Here is a 15,257-nt window from a genome sequence, read left to right on the forward strand (position 1 = left end):
TGTTCGAAGTGCCGTCAATGCGAACAAGAGGTGGCCGAGACGTGTAACCAATGGCACCCCATACCTTCATGCCGGGTGATACGCCAGTATGGCAATGACGAATACACGCTTCCAATGTACGTTCACCGCGATGTCACCAAACACGGATGCGACCATCATGATGCTGTAAACAGAACCTGGATTCATCCGAAAAAATTATGTTCTGCCATTCGTGCATCCACGTTCGTCGTTGAGTACACCGTCGCAGGCGCTCCTGTCTGTGATACAGCGCCAATGGTAACCAGCCATGGTCTCCGGGATGATAGTCCTTGCTGCTGCAAACGTCATAGAACTGTTCGTGCAGATGGTTGTTGTCATCCAAACGTCCCCATCTGTTGACTCAGGGATCGAGACGTGGCTGCACGATCCGTTACAGCCATGCGAATAAGATGCCTGTCATCTCGACTGCTAGTGATACGAGGCCGTTGGGATCCAGCACGACGTTCCGTATTACCCTCCTGAACCCACCGATTCCATATTCTGCTAACAGTCATTGGATCTCGACCAACGCGAGCAGCAATGTCGCGATACGATAAACCGCAATCGCGATAGGCTACAATCCGACATTTATCATAGTCTCCTCCTTACACGAGGCTCACAACAACGTTTCACCAGGCAACGCCGGTCAACTGCTGTTTGTGTATGAGAAATCGGTTGGAAACTTTCCTCATGTCAGCACGTTGTAGGTGTCGCCACCGGCGCCAACCTTGTGTGAATGTTCTGAAAAGCTAATCATTTGCATATCACAGCATCTTCTTCCTGTCGGTTAAATTTCGCTTCTGTAGCACGACATATTCGTGGTGTAGCAATTTTAATGGCCAGTAGTTTAATTAATGGGAAGCAGCCTGAGAGTTGGGCTGCCCGCAGGACGGTGCACAACGCGCTGCTGGGTCTGCTGGGGCGGGACTCTCTGCACCAGCTGGAGGCGGTGGCGGGCGACGCGGCGCGCTGCGCCCGGCTCTGCGTGGCGCTCTTCAGCCAGGAGGTGGCCGCGCTCTACCTGCGCCAGTACCCCAGGCAGCTGCTCGACACCATCAAGAATCAGGTCAGTGTGTCTTCAAAAACCTGTTGTTTACCTCAAGTCGTTATGTCCACCAGCACAAGTTACTCAACTGTCTGCTCGACATCTTCAAGTCCTCAAGCAGCATATCAGTGTCTCTACCTGTGCCAGTCTTCTTAACACCAGCTAGACTTCGCAAAGCATCAGGTCAGTGTCTCTATCTTCTGCCAGTTCGCTGAACATCAGCTGGACACCATCAACCGTGAGATCAGAATCTCAACTTTGCACTAGTCTCCAGGATAACTGCTGCACACTCGAGCACCAGACCAATGTCCCACATGCGCCACTTTGGCTGGTTCAAATGGCTCTGAGCACTATGCGACTTAACGTCTGAGGTCATCAGTCGCCTAGAACTTAGAACTAATTAAACCTAACTAACCTAATGATATCACACACATCCATGCCCGAGGCAGGATTCGAACCTGCGACCGTAGCGGTCACGCGGTTCCAGACTGAAGCGCCTTTAACCGCACGGCCACACCGGCCGGCTTGCGCCACTTTCCCAAAAACTTGCCCGATACCCTCAAGAACCAGATTACAGTCCCTAGCAGCGCCGTTTCACCAAACACCTTCTTTTTTAGGTACCTGGTTAGTGCCTCTGCCTTCGTCAGTTCCCCAAACACTTTCTGGACGCTTAAAGCACCAAGGCATTGTCTCTACCCGCACCAGTTTCCCAGACACCTTCTGGACAATCTCAAACAATAGGCTAGCATAAATGCGACCCGCTTCTCAAACACCTGATGGGCACCTTCCACATCAGGTCTGCGCTTCTACCGGCGCCAGTTCCTTTAGCACCTGCTGGAAACCCTCAAGCTCCACTTGTGGCACTTCCCCAAACGCTGGATACGCTCAGGCACCAGATCAGTGTTTTTACCTGCACCAGCGCCCCGCCGGCCTCTGTGGCCGAGCGGTTCTAGGCACTTCAGCCTAGAACCGCGCTGCTTCTACGGTCGCAGGTTCGAATCCTGCCATGGACATGGGCGTGTGTGATGTCCTTAGGTTAGTTAGGTTTAAGTAGTTCTAAGTCTACGGGACTGATGACCTCAGATATTAAGTCCCATAGTGCTTAGAGCTATTTTGAACCAGCTCCTTAAAAGCAAATGTTCAAATGTTAAAAAAATGGCTCGGAGCACTATAGGACTTAACATCGGAGGTCATCAGTCCCCTACAACTTAGAACTACTTAAACCTAACTAACCTAAGGACGTCACACACATCCATGCCCGAGGCAGGATTCGAAACTGCGACCGTAGCGGTCGCGCGGTTCCAGACTGAAGCGCCTAGAACCGCTTGGCCACTCCGGCCGGCTATTCAAATGTGTGTGAAATCTTATGGGGTCATCAGTCCCTAAGCTTACACACTACTTAACCTAAATTATCCTAAGGACAAACACGCACACCCATGCCCGAGGGAGGACTCGAACCTCCGCCGGGACCAGCCGCTCAGTCCATGACTGCAGCGCCACAGACCGCTCGGCTAATCCCGCGCAGCTTCCCAAAAACCCGTCGGCCACCTTGATGTATCAGATTAGGGTCGGTATGTGTGCCAGCTACTCAACCACACTGTCAGAAACCAGATTAGCGTCTCTACCTGCGCCATTTCAACGAACATTTCCTGAGCCCTGAAGTAGCATGAATGGCAGGTACAGATGGGTTCCACAGACACTTAAGTCTTACTGCCGGTCAACAACACAGCACAAATGTCACAACAGTGGAAATGAATTAGGCCACCTGCTTTCCAAAGACACATTCACAGCATCCACATTGAGTGATCTTGAGTCATCACGAAAAATTTAAATCTGACCGGCATAACAAATGGAAGAACCCCACAGCACATTGTTATGTAAACCATTTAAATTTCTGGTCAGTACCAACTTCTTCATCTCTAAACGGCACTTAAATACAACGTACTCATTTAGTTTAAGATATATTCCCTTCTCTGTCCTACCCTAAAATGTTTGCCCTCTTGAGGCTCTTAGTACCGTGGAAGTTACTCCCCGATGTCTTGAAACATGTTCTATTATCCTGTCGGTCGTTTCCTCGCCGATTCCGGGCCGAGTGTCCTCACTGAATTTTCACCATCACTCTAACTCTACATCCCAAATGTTTTGATTTTCTTCTGTTCCGGCTTTTCCATTCTTCTTATTACGCTTCCGCACAATGCTTCATTCCAGGTGTACATTCTCAGAAATTTCTTTTTTAAAATAAGGTGAGTTTTTGTATACTAGTAGACTTACTTTTGGAGAGGAATGCTTCCTTGCCTGACATAATCTGCTTCTTATATTTTCCTTGCTTCATCTGTTGCACTTCATTTTTCTTCCAGGATACCACATTTCCTTCTTTCTGTCTTCTTCGTGGTCCCCAGTTTTTCTGCCAAGTTTATCACTTACCTAATTTTTGCTACTTCTCATTAGTTTGTCTTCCTTTAATTTATTATCATTTATAATTTTAGCTCATTAGAAAAGTGATTTCCTTTAACATTTCCCGTAATTCTTCGTCACTTCCACTGGGATAGCAATGTTATCAGGAAACATTATTGTTGATATCCTTTCAGCCTCTACTTCAATCCCACACCTGAAAATTTATTTTATTTCCACCATTGCTTCTTCGAAAACAGTGGTTCCCTCCCTACACTTTTCTCTTCTTCGACAATTCTTATTTTTCTCACTTGGATTCCTCACGTATTGTTTATGTCCCTCCTTCCCCCAAAATATATATCAATTTATTAGAGGATTATAAACGTCTAGCGCCGTTTTCGATTGCTTTTTCTAGGACGACAAGGCCCATGAAAATGCCTTAATATTTCTTAAGTCTTACTTCTATGATTAAGTGTAATGTCAAGATTTTCTCACGGATGCCTTAATCTGTCCTAATACCAGAATGATCGTCATCTAACAGACACTGAATTTTATTGTACCTAAACGTGAAGTATGTATCAGATGCCACTCTTCCTCGTGGTGGCGCTGATGCGTCCGGAACCTCCGGTTACGTGGAGAAATTCAAGTGGGCACTGAGTAATGGGTATTGCTTTTCGTCTCAAGTTTTACACCGTCGATCCCCAACATCTTAAAAGCGTCCAGACGTTACTCTCAGACATATGCCATTGTGAAGGACAAGACTCTCTTCCCAATATGATATTTTGATGTGTAAAATACAAGGATATACCAGTGTTAAAACCTTGGTCATTGAATCTCTTTCATATTATATATAGAATACTCACTCACAGATGGACATTAATTGGGGAAATGAAATATTTTGACGGTTACTGGAACGTGCAGAAATTCATTTTAGCATTTGCATTTAATAACAATTTAAAGGAATATAAATAACTTTGTTTGTATAAAACCCGTCTATTTGAACCACAGCTAGATTTATTACAGCTACTTTTTGTAAAACTTATTGTGACACAACTATTGCACAATGCAACAGAAAAAGGAAGTAAGAAGTATAAACATTACTTTAGTGAAAACCTCAGGACTGCTCTCCAGAGTTTCACTTATTATTCTGAAGCATACGGAGTGTATATGTAGACAGGCACACTTTTATGTAAGTGCATCAAGGAGCTTCATAGCGGCCGCTATGTGGTTGGTGTGTCGATATACTGGCTGTCAGCTGGAGCCGGCAGGCAGCAACTGTGCAGCGGGCAGCAACTGTGCAGCGGGTTGTTCAGTGGATGAGATTAGGCATCTGTCTACCTAGCTACAGTCTGAGCTAACTGGGACAACCACCCACGGGCTATAGCTCTAGTTGATAGTCTTTGCAATGAAACTCTGAGCGACCTCCGAGCTTAGCTGAAATGTCTCCCATCAGGCTTACCAGCGTTGGAGGATATCTCCCCGCCTCCCCCCTTTTGAGTAATCAGCCTTCTGACTACGTCCTTTCCTATGCCAACGTCTTCGTCCCAAAGTAGCACTTGCAACCTACATCTTCAACTATTTGCTGGATGTATTCCAATCTCTGTCTTCCTCTACTGTTTTTACCCTCTACACTTCCCTCTAGTACCATGGAAGTTATTCCCTGATGTGTCAACTGATGTCCTATCATCGTGTCCCTTCTTGTAAGTGTTTTCCACATATTCATGTCCTCTCCTCATACCTCACCATATCAGTCCACCTAATTTTCAACATTCGTCCACAGCACATCTCAAATGCTTCGATTTTCTTCTCTTCCGGTTTTCCCACAGTCCATATTTCACTACCATATAATGCTGTGCTCGAAACATATATTCTCATATATTTCTTCCTCAAGTTAAGGCCTATGTTTGATACTAGTAGACTTCTCGTATCCAGGAATGCCCTTTTTGCTAGTGCTAGTTTGCTTTTGATGTCGTTCTTGTCCGTCCGCCACTATTTATTTTGATGCCTAGATAGTATTTTTCCTATACTTCATCGACTACTTGACCATCAAAAAATGATTCAAATGGCTCTGAGCACTGTGCGACTTAACTTCTGAGGTCATCAGTCGCCTAGAACTTAGAACTAATTAAACCTAACTAATCTAAGGACATCACACACATCCATGCCCGAGGCAGGATTCGAACCTGCGACCGTAGCGGTCGCTCGGCTCCAGACTGTAGCGCCTAGAACCGCACAGCCACTCCGACCGGCACTTGACCATCAATCCTGATATTAAGTTCCTCATTGTTCTCATTTCTGTTGCTTCCTACTACTTTTTTCTTTCTTCGATTTACTCTCAATCCATATTTTGTACTCATTCCATTCAGCAGATCATGTCATTCTTCTTCACTTCCACTCAGGACAGCAATGTCATCAGCGAATAGTATCATTGATATACTTTCACCTTGAATTTTAATTTCATTCCTTAACTTTTCTTTTAATTCCATCATTGCTTCTTCGATGTACGGATTGAACAGCAGGGGCGAAAGACTACATCCCTGTCTTACTCCGTTTTTAATCGGAGCACTTCGTTCTTGGTCGTCCACTCTTCTTATTCCCTCTGGGCTATTGTACACATTGTATATTACCCGCATCTCCCTAAAGCTTACCCTTATTTTTCTCAGAATTTCGAACATCTTGCATCATTTGACATTGTCTAACGCTTTTCGAGGACTACAAATCCTACGAACGTGTCTTGATTTTTCTTTAGCCTCGCTTCCATATCAACCGCAACGTTAGAATTGCCTCTCTGGTCCCTTTATCCTTCCTTAAGCGAAACTGATCATCATCTAATACATCCTCAGTTTTCTTTTCCATTCTTCTGTATATTATTCTTGTAAGCAACTTGGGGGATGAGCTGTTATGCTGATTGTGCGATAATTCTCACATCTGTCAGCTCTTGCAGTCTTCGGAAATGTGTGGACTATATTTTTCCTAGAGTCAGATGGCATGTCGCCAGACTCAACATTCTACACACCAACGTGAATAGTCGTTTTGTTGCCACTTCCCCAATGATTACAGAAATTCTGATCGAATGTTGTCTATACTTTCTCCCTTATTTGATTTTAAGTCCTCTAAAGCTCTCTTAAATTCTGATTATGAATCAAGAACTGTTTCTTCTTCCATCATATCGAAAAGTCTTCCCCCTCATAAAGTCATTCGATGTACTCTTTCCACCTATGCGCTCTCTCCTCTGCATTTAACACACATTGCACTCTTAATGTTACCACCCTTGCTTCTCATTTCACCGAAAGTTGTTTCTACTTTTTGTGCTGAGCCAGTCCTTCCAAAAATCATTTCTTTTCCAACTTCTTGACATTTTTCATGTAGCCATTTCGTTTTAACTTCCCTGCACTTTCTATTTATTTCATTCGTCAGCGGCTTGTATTTCTGCGTTCCTAGATTTCCCTGAATATATTTGTACTTCCTTCTTTCTGCGTTCAACTGAAGTGTTTCTTCTGTCACCCATGGCTTCTTCGGAGCTACCTTCTTTGTACCTATGTTTTACTTGCCAATTTCTGTGGTTGAGCTTCTTAGAGGTGGCCATTCCTCTTCAACTGTACGGCCTACTAGGCTATTCTTAATTGATGCATCTACAGCTTTAGAGAACTTCAAGAGTATCTCGTCGTTCCTAAGTATTTCCGTATCCTACATGTTTGCCTATTGATTCTTTCTGACTAACCTCTTAAACTTCAGCCTATTCTTTATCACTATCAAATTTTGATCTGAGTCTGTATCTGCTCCTGGGTAAACCTTAAAATCCAGTATCTGATTTCGGGATCCCTGCCTGACAATGATATAATCTAACTGAAATATTTCCAAGTATACCTCCTCCACTTATGATGCTTGAAAAGATTATTCACTATCACTAGCTTAAAATTATTACAGAACTCATGTAGTGTTTCTCCTCTCTGATTCTTTGTCTCGAGCTCATGGTCTCCTGTATCCTTTTCTTCTATTCCTTCCCCTTCAACTGCATTCCAGTTCCCCATGACTATTAGATTTCCGTCTCAGTTTACGTACTACATTACTCTTTCAGTATCCTCATATACCTTCTCTACCTCTTCAGCTTCACCTTGCGACGTCGGCATGTGTGCATGAACTATCGTTGTCGCTGTTGGTTTGCTGACGATTCTGATAAGAACAACACTATCACTGAACTGTTCAAGTAACACAGTCTCTGCCCTGACTTCCTATTCATAACGAATCTTACTCCCTTTATACCACTTTCTGCTGCTATTGATATTACCCTATAATCATCTTACTAGTAATACTTGTTTCCTGTCGATTTGACTTCACTGACCCCTGCGATATTTAGAACTCTCCTAGTACTTCGCAAATTTTGCTTCCATATAACTGGTCAGCTCAAATTCCTTATCTCCTCATCCAAATTACTTCATAGCAATTTTAATTAATGTTCCGAAACATCCTCGTGTACCACGCTGAAAGAAACAAACTCGCGATGACATTTCATCTCTGCAAACATTCCTACTTAAGTTTCAAACTACGTAATTTCGCCGACATCTGTCAATTTTCCAGTACTCTAAGGGCCAAATTCAGAATGGACTTGGGCTATGCCTAACTGCCAACTGTATAAGTCGAATACTTCCCTGTATTCTGTAATTTAGATCCAGTTAATGTATATCTTTGATCTAGATGCAAATGACCACTTTTTGTGTAATTAATGCCATTTTTAGGCAAGAGAATGGTGTGTTGTTCGACCAAAATGATATTTATAATAAAGTTACATACATCTATTGTGCCAAAACACTTTTCAAAAAAATTTTAAAAGTTTGCGTGTTATAAAATTATGTGTATTATAAAAGAGCTTCTCACATAATTTTATAAAATATGGTATGACGTGCCCCTATGTGTCATCAAAGCTGAGCTTCACTCGGTGCCGCCGGCCGGAGTGGCCGAGCGGTTCTAGGCGCTACAGTCTGAACCTGCGTGACCGCTAAGGGCGCAGGTTCGAATCCTGCCTCGGGCATGGATGTGTGTGATGTCCTTAGGTTAGTTAGGTTTAACTAGTTCTAAGTTCTAGGGGACTGATGACCTCAGAAGTTAAGTCCCATAGTGCTCAGAGCCATTTGAACCTCTTTTTTTAATTCACTCGGTGCCCATTGGGATTAGAGCTTTCGTGTGATAGCTTTGTGCACTATATTTCGTTTTTTGTATACCGTAAAATCACCTATAAATTTAAGCGTTAATTGCTCCTACTATACTACATCGCACATTGAGTTAAAAGTAGTTAATTGCTCCCCTGCTTGATGTCGTAGTTTTAATAGGCGTGGTGGTGGTGGTAAGCTTGTATGGGAGCAAACTGCTGAGGTCATCGCCCCCTAGGCTTACACACTACTTAAGCTAACTTAATTTTACTTAGGCTAAGGACAACACACACACACACACACACACACACACACACACACACACACACACACACATGCCAGAGGGAGGACTCGAACCTCCGACGACGAGAGCCGCGCGAACCGTGGCAAGACGCCCTAGACCACGCGGCTACTCTGCGCGGCTTTTAGTAGGCAGCAGTGTATCAGTAGCAGTAGTTTCTCTGTCATGATATTCTCCGTAACAGACGGAACGTGACGAGCGAGTGTGCCTGCCCACAGGCGCGCCAACTGCTGGAGCGACTGAAGTCTGCGCTGGAGGCGCGGGTGCGGCTGCTGCCCTGGCTGGACGCGACCAGCCGCGAGGCGGCGCTCGCCAAGTTGGCAGCCCTGCGTGCGCACCTGCTGACGATGCCCGGCCTCTCCAACCACACGTACGTGGCCGCGCTCCTCCACGACGTGAGTCGCCTCTCGCCTCACCTCGACTCGCACGCCGTCAATAAGTAACTCTGACGTCAGCACCGCAGCCTACTTTCTCCATGTTTTATAAGTTCTTTACTGTCGACGAGGATTCTTTTGTTGTTGCGTTATCAGATATCTGGCGTACGTCAGGTTCTGTCCGACACTGGAATACTACTTTTAGCATTATATCAGCTACAATGAATGAAAACCACAAGAAATATATCGGTGTTAAGCTGTTGAGAAGAAAAATAGCAACATTACGAAGATTCGGACGTCTTTCAAGGATATTTTCGTAGTATTTTGATATGAGGGACAGATGCACAGTAATTATGATATATTTTGTGTGTTACCCCAATTTCCTTTGTTTCTAGGAAATACTCGGACACCAGCCTCAACCGGACTCTCTTTCTAAAACGCAAGGCTCCAGTTCCTCGTACGCACTTATTTACAGATGCAAAAGTTCTGTGATGTGTAATTGCATAGGCTCCCGCGGCCAGAGTCAGTGGACATAAAAGTTTTCTGGTTGTGATGTGGTTGACTTTGCTACAGGAAGAGTCTACCATAGCGTCGCTGTACCGCTCTTCCTTTGCTTCCAGTGAACCTATACACTAGGCACATATCGTCCAGTGTTTTATCAGTAAGTTTACCCATATTGTTGTGTAACTCCGTTAACGTACACCTAACACTACCTCAAAAACGAACACGACACACAAGGGAGGAGAATTGAACTTACATGTGTCCAGGGAACAAATGTGGCTCTAAACGAGACACACAGTGCATTCAGTCGACATTTGTACTGCTGTGGAGATATTCTAAGTGCTATAAGGATACAATAACAAATGAGGTTAGATCTCAAATTATAACGGATCACGGCAGACCACAGGACCGTTATACCAAGGTACTCAAAAAAATATCCCTGGAAAACATACGAAATTTTATCACTGAGTTCTGGTTCACCCTTATAACTATTATTACTAGAGTAAATGACTTCAGTTTCTGATCAAAAGTTTTAAACTTAGTGTCACATCTATTGTGTGAAGCTTTATGGGCTGGAACACGAAGTTCCCTACGCCACTAACTAGAATCAAATGTTTTTCACACTCGTTTGTTGTATTTTAAGTTCCCGCTCCTTCTATCCGAAACCTTAGTCCGCAGGTTCAAAATTTCTTGAGTGGGTTATTTGCAGAATAAGCATACCATACTGGTGTAAATATGACGGCAATTCAGTAAGAGCGGATGCTAGTAATATTGGTTCCGTTTCGGTAGGAAGATAACTAAAATATTATGAGCGATATTTTGATTCCATACAAAACACTATTATCACCCATATTTTATTACTTGGCTTGACAGAAATTTGTCAGGTAAAGGACACAAAATGCAGAGAATTTGTTCAAACATCTGTAAAGTCCAAAAAATATCTACATGAAGGTATAGTAGCACACACTTAAAATTCTAAGAAAGTGACGTTTCGGAACTAGAGGCAGAGAAATATAGCAGAAATGAAGGAATCCAAATTCTGCGAGTTGTGGATTAAAACCATCGAAAAAATTTTTGTTGCGTAATTGTAACTGTTCATTGATAATGAGTCCGTAGATCGTGGTCTTGCGGTAGCGTTCTCGCCTCCCCCACACGGGGTCCCGGGTACGATTCCCGGCAGGGTGAGGGATTTTTCCTGCCCCGAGATAACTGGGTGTTGTTGTGTGGTCATCATCATTCATCCCCATTACGGTCGGAGGAAGGCTATGGCAAACCACCACCGCTAGGACCTTGCCTAGTACAGCGGTGCGGGTCTCCCGCATCGTCCGCTACGCTCCTCGGACTATGGGACCTCATCATCATCATCATCATCATTGAGACTGAGGCCATCTTCTTAGAAATATGCTTGAAAATCTCCAGTTCTTCGAGTACGACGAGCCTATGAAATTTCTTTTCTCAATGTAAAATGTAAAATGGAAATTTCTTCCACGCTTTTCGGTATGTGACCGAAAATTAACAGATGAGAAGCAAAAGTGGGATTATGTACATTAGTGCCTCTTTTTCTTCAAAACTTTAGGGAGAATATGTCGAACACTTGATGTAAAGATGTTACTCCAATGTGATTTGTGACACAACAACGTTGACACATTATGGCCGCACGTCCACTACTTAACACAAACTGCTTACAACTGACAGGTCTTTAGCACATATATTGTTTACCGTTGTTAGCTCAAGCTGCCACTATAAGTTACTGGGAAAATTTGGAAATTTGTGTAAATTCCGATTGGACCAAACTGCTGAGGTCATCGGTCTTAGGCTTACACACTACTTTATCTAACTTAAACTTACGTTAAGGACAACACACACACACCCATGCCCGACGGAGGACTTGAACCTCCGACGGGGGGGCGCCACACGAACCGTGACAAGGCGCCTAAGACCGCATGGCTACCCCGCGCGGCGGTTAATGGTCTGACGTCCCTTAAACGCCAGGAGTAAAAACAGTCCAGAAAGTTTTTGGACGGACAGTGTTTATAGAAGGTTGATGCGAACTGTCAGAGGCGTCTTTCACTGCCAAGAGAGTGTAACACAAATGTTAAAAAGTATTAACTGGCAGACACGAACTGTGAAGTTACTTTAAAAATCTTTTCATAAAGAATTTACTTCATTTACTAGCGATTGATCAAGAACATCAAGACATTTAAGCGTGAAAGTAGTTGCCAGGGAGTAACTGATGAAAATGAAATTACCTTTAAGAAATGGGAATTTTATTCATAAAAGCCTTTTCAGAAACAGATTTAAAATTTATAAGCAGAAAAGACCCTCGAAATATCAAGTTACAATTTTACTTAGAGGCAGAAAGAACAATATTGACAGTATGAGCCTTCGGGCTAAGAAGCTTGCCGCTCCCTTTCAACACGGCCGTAGTCACGACCGCTCACAACGACCACTGAAAAACTACACTGGTGCAAATCTGCAACAAACCAGAATAAACTAAAAATTTTAACAACTCACACAAACACAATAACTATGCACCCCTTAACAGGGATGGAAATGGTAAAAACACTCACACTTATTTGCCACCGAGCAATTTGTTTTTAAAAGGACTCTTACGGTGGAATGGTGGCAATTTTATAAAAATGACTATTTAAATAAAACCCATGAAATTCAGACTTACATAAAATGTACAACATACTCTACATTACACATATACAGCCTCGCAAGATGATAGGCAAGATAAAAACATATTTCAGGAATTCGGCCTTTACACCTTAATTCTATAAATTCGTTAACACCGAATTCGACGAACATGACAGAGGCAGCTATTAACGTATGGCAGATTGACAGGGGGATTACTGAACAACCCGAACCCCAGATTGCTCTAACCCTCCCCAACTCCACAAGGGAGAAACGGACCACCCAATTCACAAATAACCACCTTCCCGCGGGTGGGCAAACGGAGAAGAATGGTAGGACGACCCCAAAACAAAGCGGCTGGTGACCTCACCAAGAAAACAAGTAGAATTTAACAAGTAAATGAAACAACATATCTCCAATCACTTAACTTCTAACAAACTGCGATTTCTGGCGAAGACCTGGCGCAGCACCCCCAACGCTCTCCCGAACTGTCCGCTGCCAGCCGCTTCAACGGACGCAGGAAGGCGCGCCTATCTCCCGTCTCACGGCGTCGCAGCTCGCCCCGGCCAGCCCGATGTCGTGGCTTCACTCCTGTTGCTCTCGTGTCAACCGCGACACCACTACCCCTTTCTATACGGCGCGGCCCACTGGACTCACGTGGGGACCTCACATGCGAAGACGCTCAAGGCGGACAAGTCATCCCGTGTCTCAGTGCGCGACCGACCAACCGACCGATCCAACCGCCAATGACCGTTGCCCGAGCAACTCGAGGAGACTGGCGGCCTAACGCGCAGACTCAGATGCAGGAACTCAGCCCCGACCGGGCGACCACTAGCTGAGTTCTATTACTGGCGGAGTGGCAAGACTCTCATTTTCTGGCTTAAAGTTTGATCCAAACGACAGATATACTCGCACTCCGACGACAGACAGACACAAACTGCAGCACAAATGCGAACGAGAGACAGACCAGCAACTGGTGACGCGAGACTGACCTAGCCTCAGTCCGACTGACAGACTGACTAACTGCCGAGCTCATAGCACCCCTTAAATGCACGTGAACAGGCAACCTTTCCGCCTTCCCACCAGAGGGAGACACCATAGCTGCGATTGCCACAGCGGCGCCACCGCCAGAAACGGAGGACGACTGCTTCACACAATGCGCTGCGGCGCGCTCTTCAAAACAGCAATTTTTTTTTTACCACGGATAACACTCGAAGAATGACGCCGTTCATCTCTCTGTAGCATGCTTAGTAAACTTCAAGAGCCGTCTTTCACACCGAAAACAAGTATTTTCTGATCCCTACATGCCTACCCCGAATATATTAGGCTGTGAAGCAGTTATTGTTCCCATCGTCTATTCGTGAATGGAATGTGGAGAATCCTTGATGTGTGCTACAGTAAAAGTACCCTCTGCCGCACACTGCCCAGTGATTCTCAGCTGTGGATGCAGTCTCACTGAAATGTAAGTGCTGAAAGCAAGGAACAGTCTTACCTCATCAAAGTTCCCAGATGTGACATGTACCGGTCAAAATTTCGGCTATTCATATTATCCATAATCGAAGGTAATAAACACTGGCACCTCGTTGTATAATTAACGTTGTGTAACACTCATAAATGACTGACTAGCAAGTCACCCGGGTGACTGAAGCAGCAAAGTACCTTGAACGAAGCAGTACTATCAACTTGATAGTCGTCTGCATCATATCGTTTCATCGGTCATGATTATATTCCGTCCTGAAACTATTAGCATTGACGATCGTAAACGCGTCAAATACTGTGGGTCTGTGAAATAAGCAGGAAGTGCAAAGAAACAAACTCGGAATTGTGGAAAACTTATAAAGACTTGATCATGTGAAATACTGTCACTGCGTGTTGATGTTATGGGTATAAGTGCAAATGTTTCTAGTGATAACTGAGGACAGTTTATTGAACAACATTACATCAGTATTTAGTTCATTTGCAGACTAATAATGTCAGCTGTAACAAGTATTATATTCTTAGGTTGGTTAGTATGCGTGGTACAAGCAAGGTGTTTAAGTTTATCTTCACTTGGGCAGCATGTCAGGTATGTAAGTGTGGATGCATAGGGTCAAAATAATAGTCTATACTGACGGGCGTAGTCTACTTCTCGGTGCAAAAAGACCGTGCCGAAAACATAAGGCAGAAAATTATGCGATGTGTTTGCTGGGAGACTGTTAGATGTAGAGGAAAAAAAATTGTAACCTGAAGTTGGTACATATTAAGGTAGCAACTATCACAATATCTGTAACTGTACCCCTAACACCTTGTATTCAGCTTTGGAAAAGTGAGAATTATAGCCTGTAGGTTTTAAGTTTCAGGTGAGAAGCAGGATAGGAAGACAGATGATTAGAGCTGATTAATAGTATCTATGCCTAGGAAAAGCTAGCATGAGATAGAATGACCACATCGCATTTAATGTAGCTAGCTTAGTAAACCATCTCTTGTATTGAGTGAAAGTACAGTTCGTTTGTACACTCCTGGAAATGGAAAAAAGAACACATTGACACCGGTGTGTCAGACCCACCATACTTGCTCCGGACACTGCGAGAGGGCTGTACAAGCAGTGATCACACGCACGGCACAGCGGACACACCAGGAACCGCGGTGTTGGCCGTCGAATGGCGCTAGCTGCGCAGCATTTGTGCACCGCCGCCGTCAGTGTCAGCCAGTTTGCCGTGGCATACGGAGCTCCATCGCAGTCTTTAACACTGGTAGCATGCCGCGACAGCGTGGACGTGAACCGTATGTGCAGTTGACGGACTTTGAGCGAGGGCGTATAGTGGGCATGCGGGAGGCCGGGTGGACGTACCGCCGAATTGCTC

General features: G+C 44.4%; 1 protein-coding gene across 1 annotated transcript in view; it reads left to right on the forward strand.

Moving 5' to 3' along the window:
- Nucleotides 1-15,257, forward strand: part of LOC126260572 (endothelin-converting enzyme-like 1) — a 398,875-nt gene that overhangs the window by 331,391 nt on the left and 52,227 nt on the right. Inside the window, exons 10-11 of the mRNA XM_049957907.1 lie at nt 907-1,084; nt 9,121-9,297. Coding sequence (XP_049813864.1) covers nt 907-1,084; nt 9,121-9,297 — 355 coding nt within the window. The remainder of the gene's footprint in view (nt 1-906; nt 1,085-9,120; nt 9,298-15,257) is intronic.

This window comes from Schistocerca nitens, chromosome 5 (genome assembly GCF_023898315.1).
Source record: "Schistocerca nitens isolate TAMUIC-IGC-003100 chromosome 5, iqSchNite1.1, whole genome shotgun sequence".
Lineage (NCBI taxonomy): Eukaryota > Metazoa > Arthropoda > Insecta > Orthoptera > Acrididae > Schistocerca > Schistocerca nitens.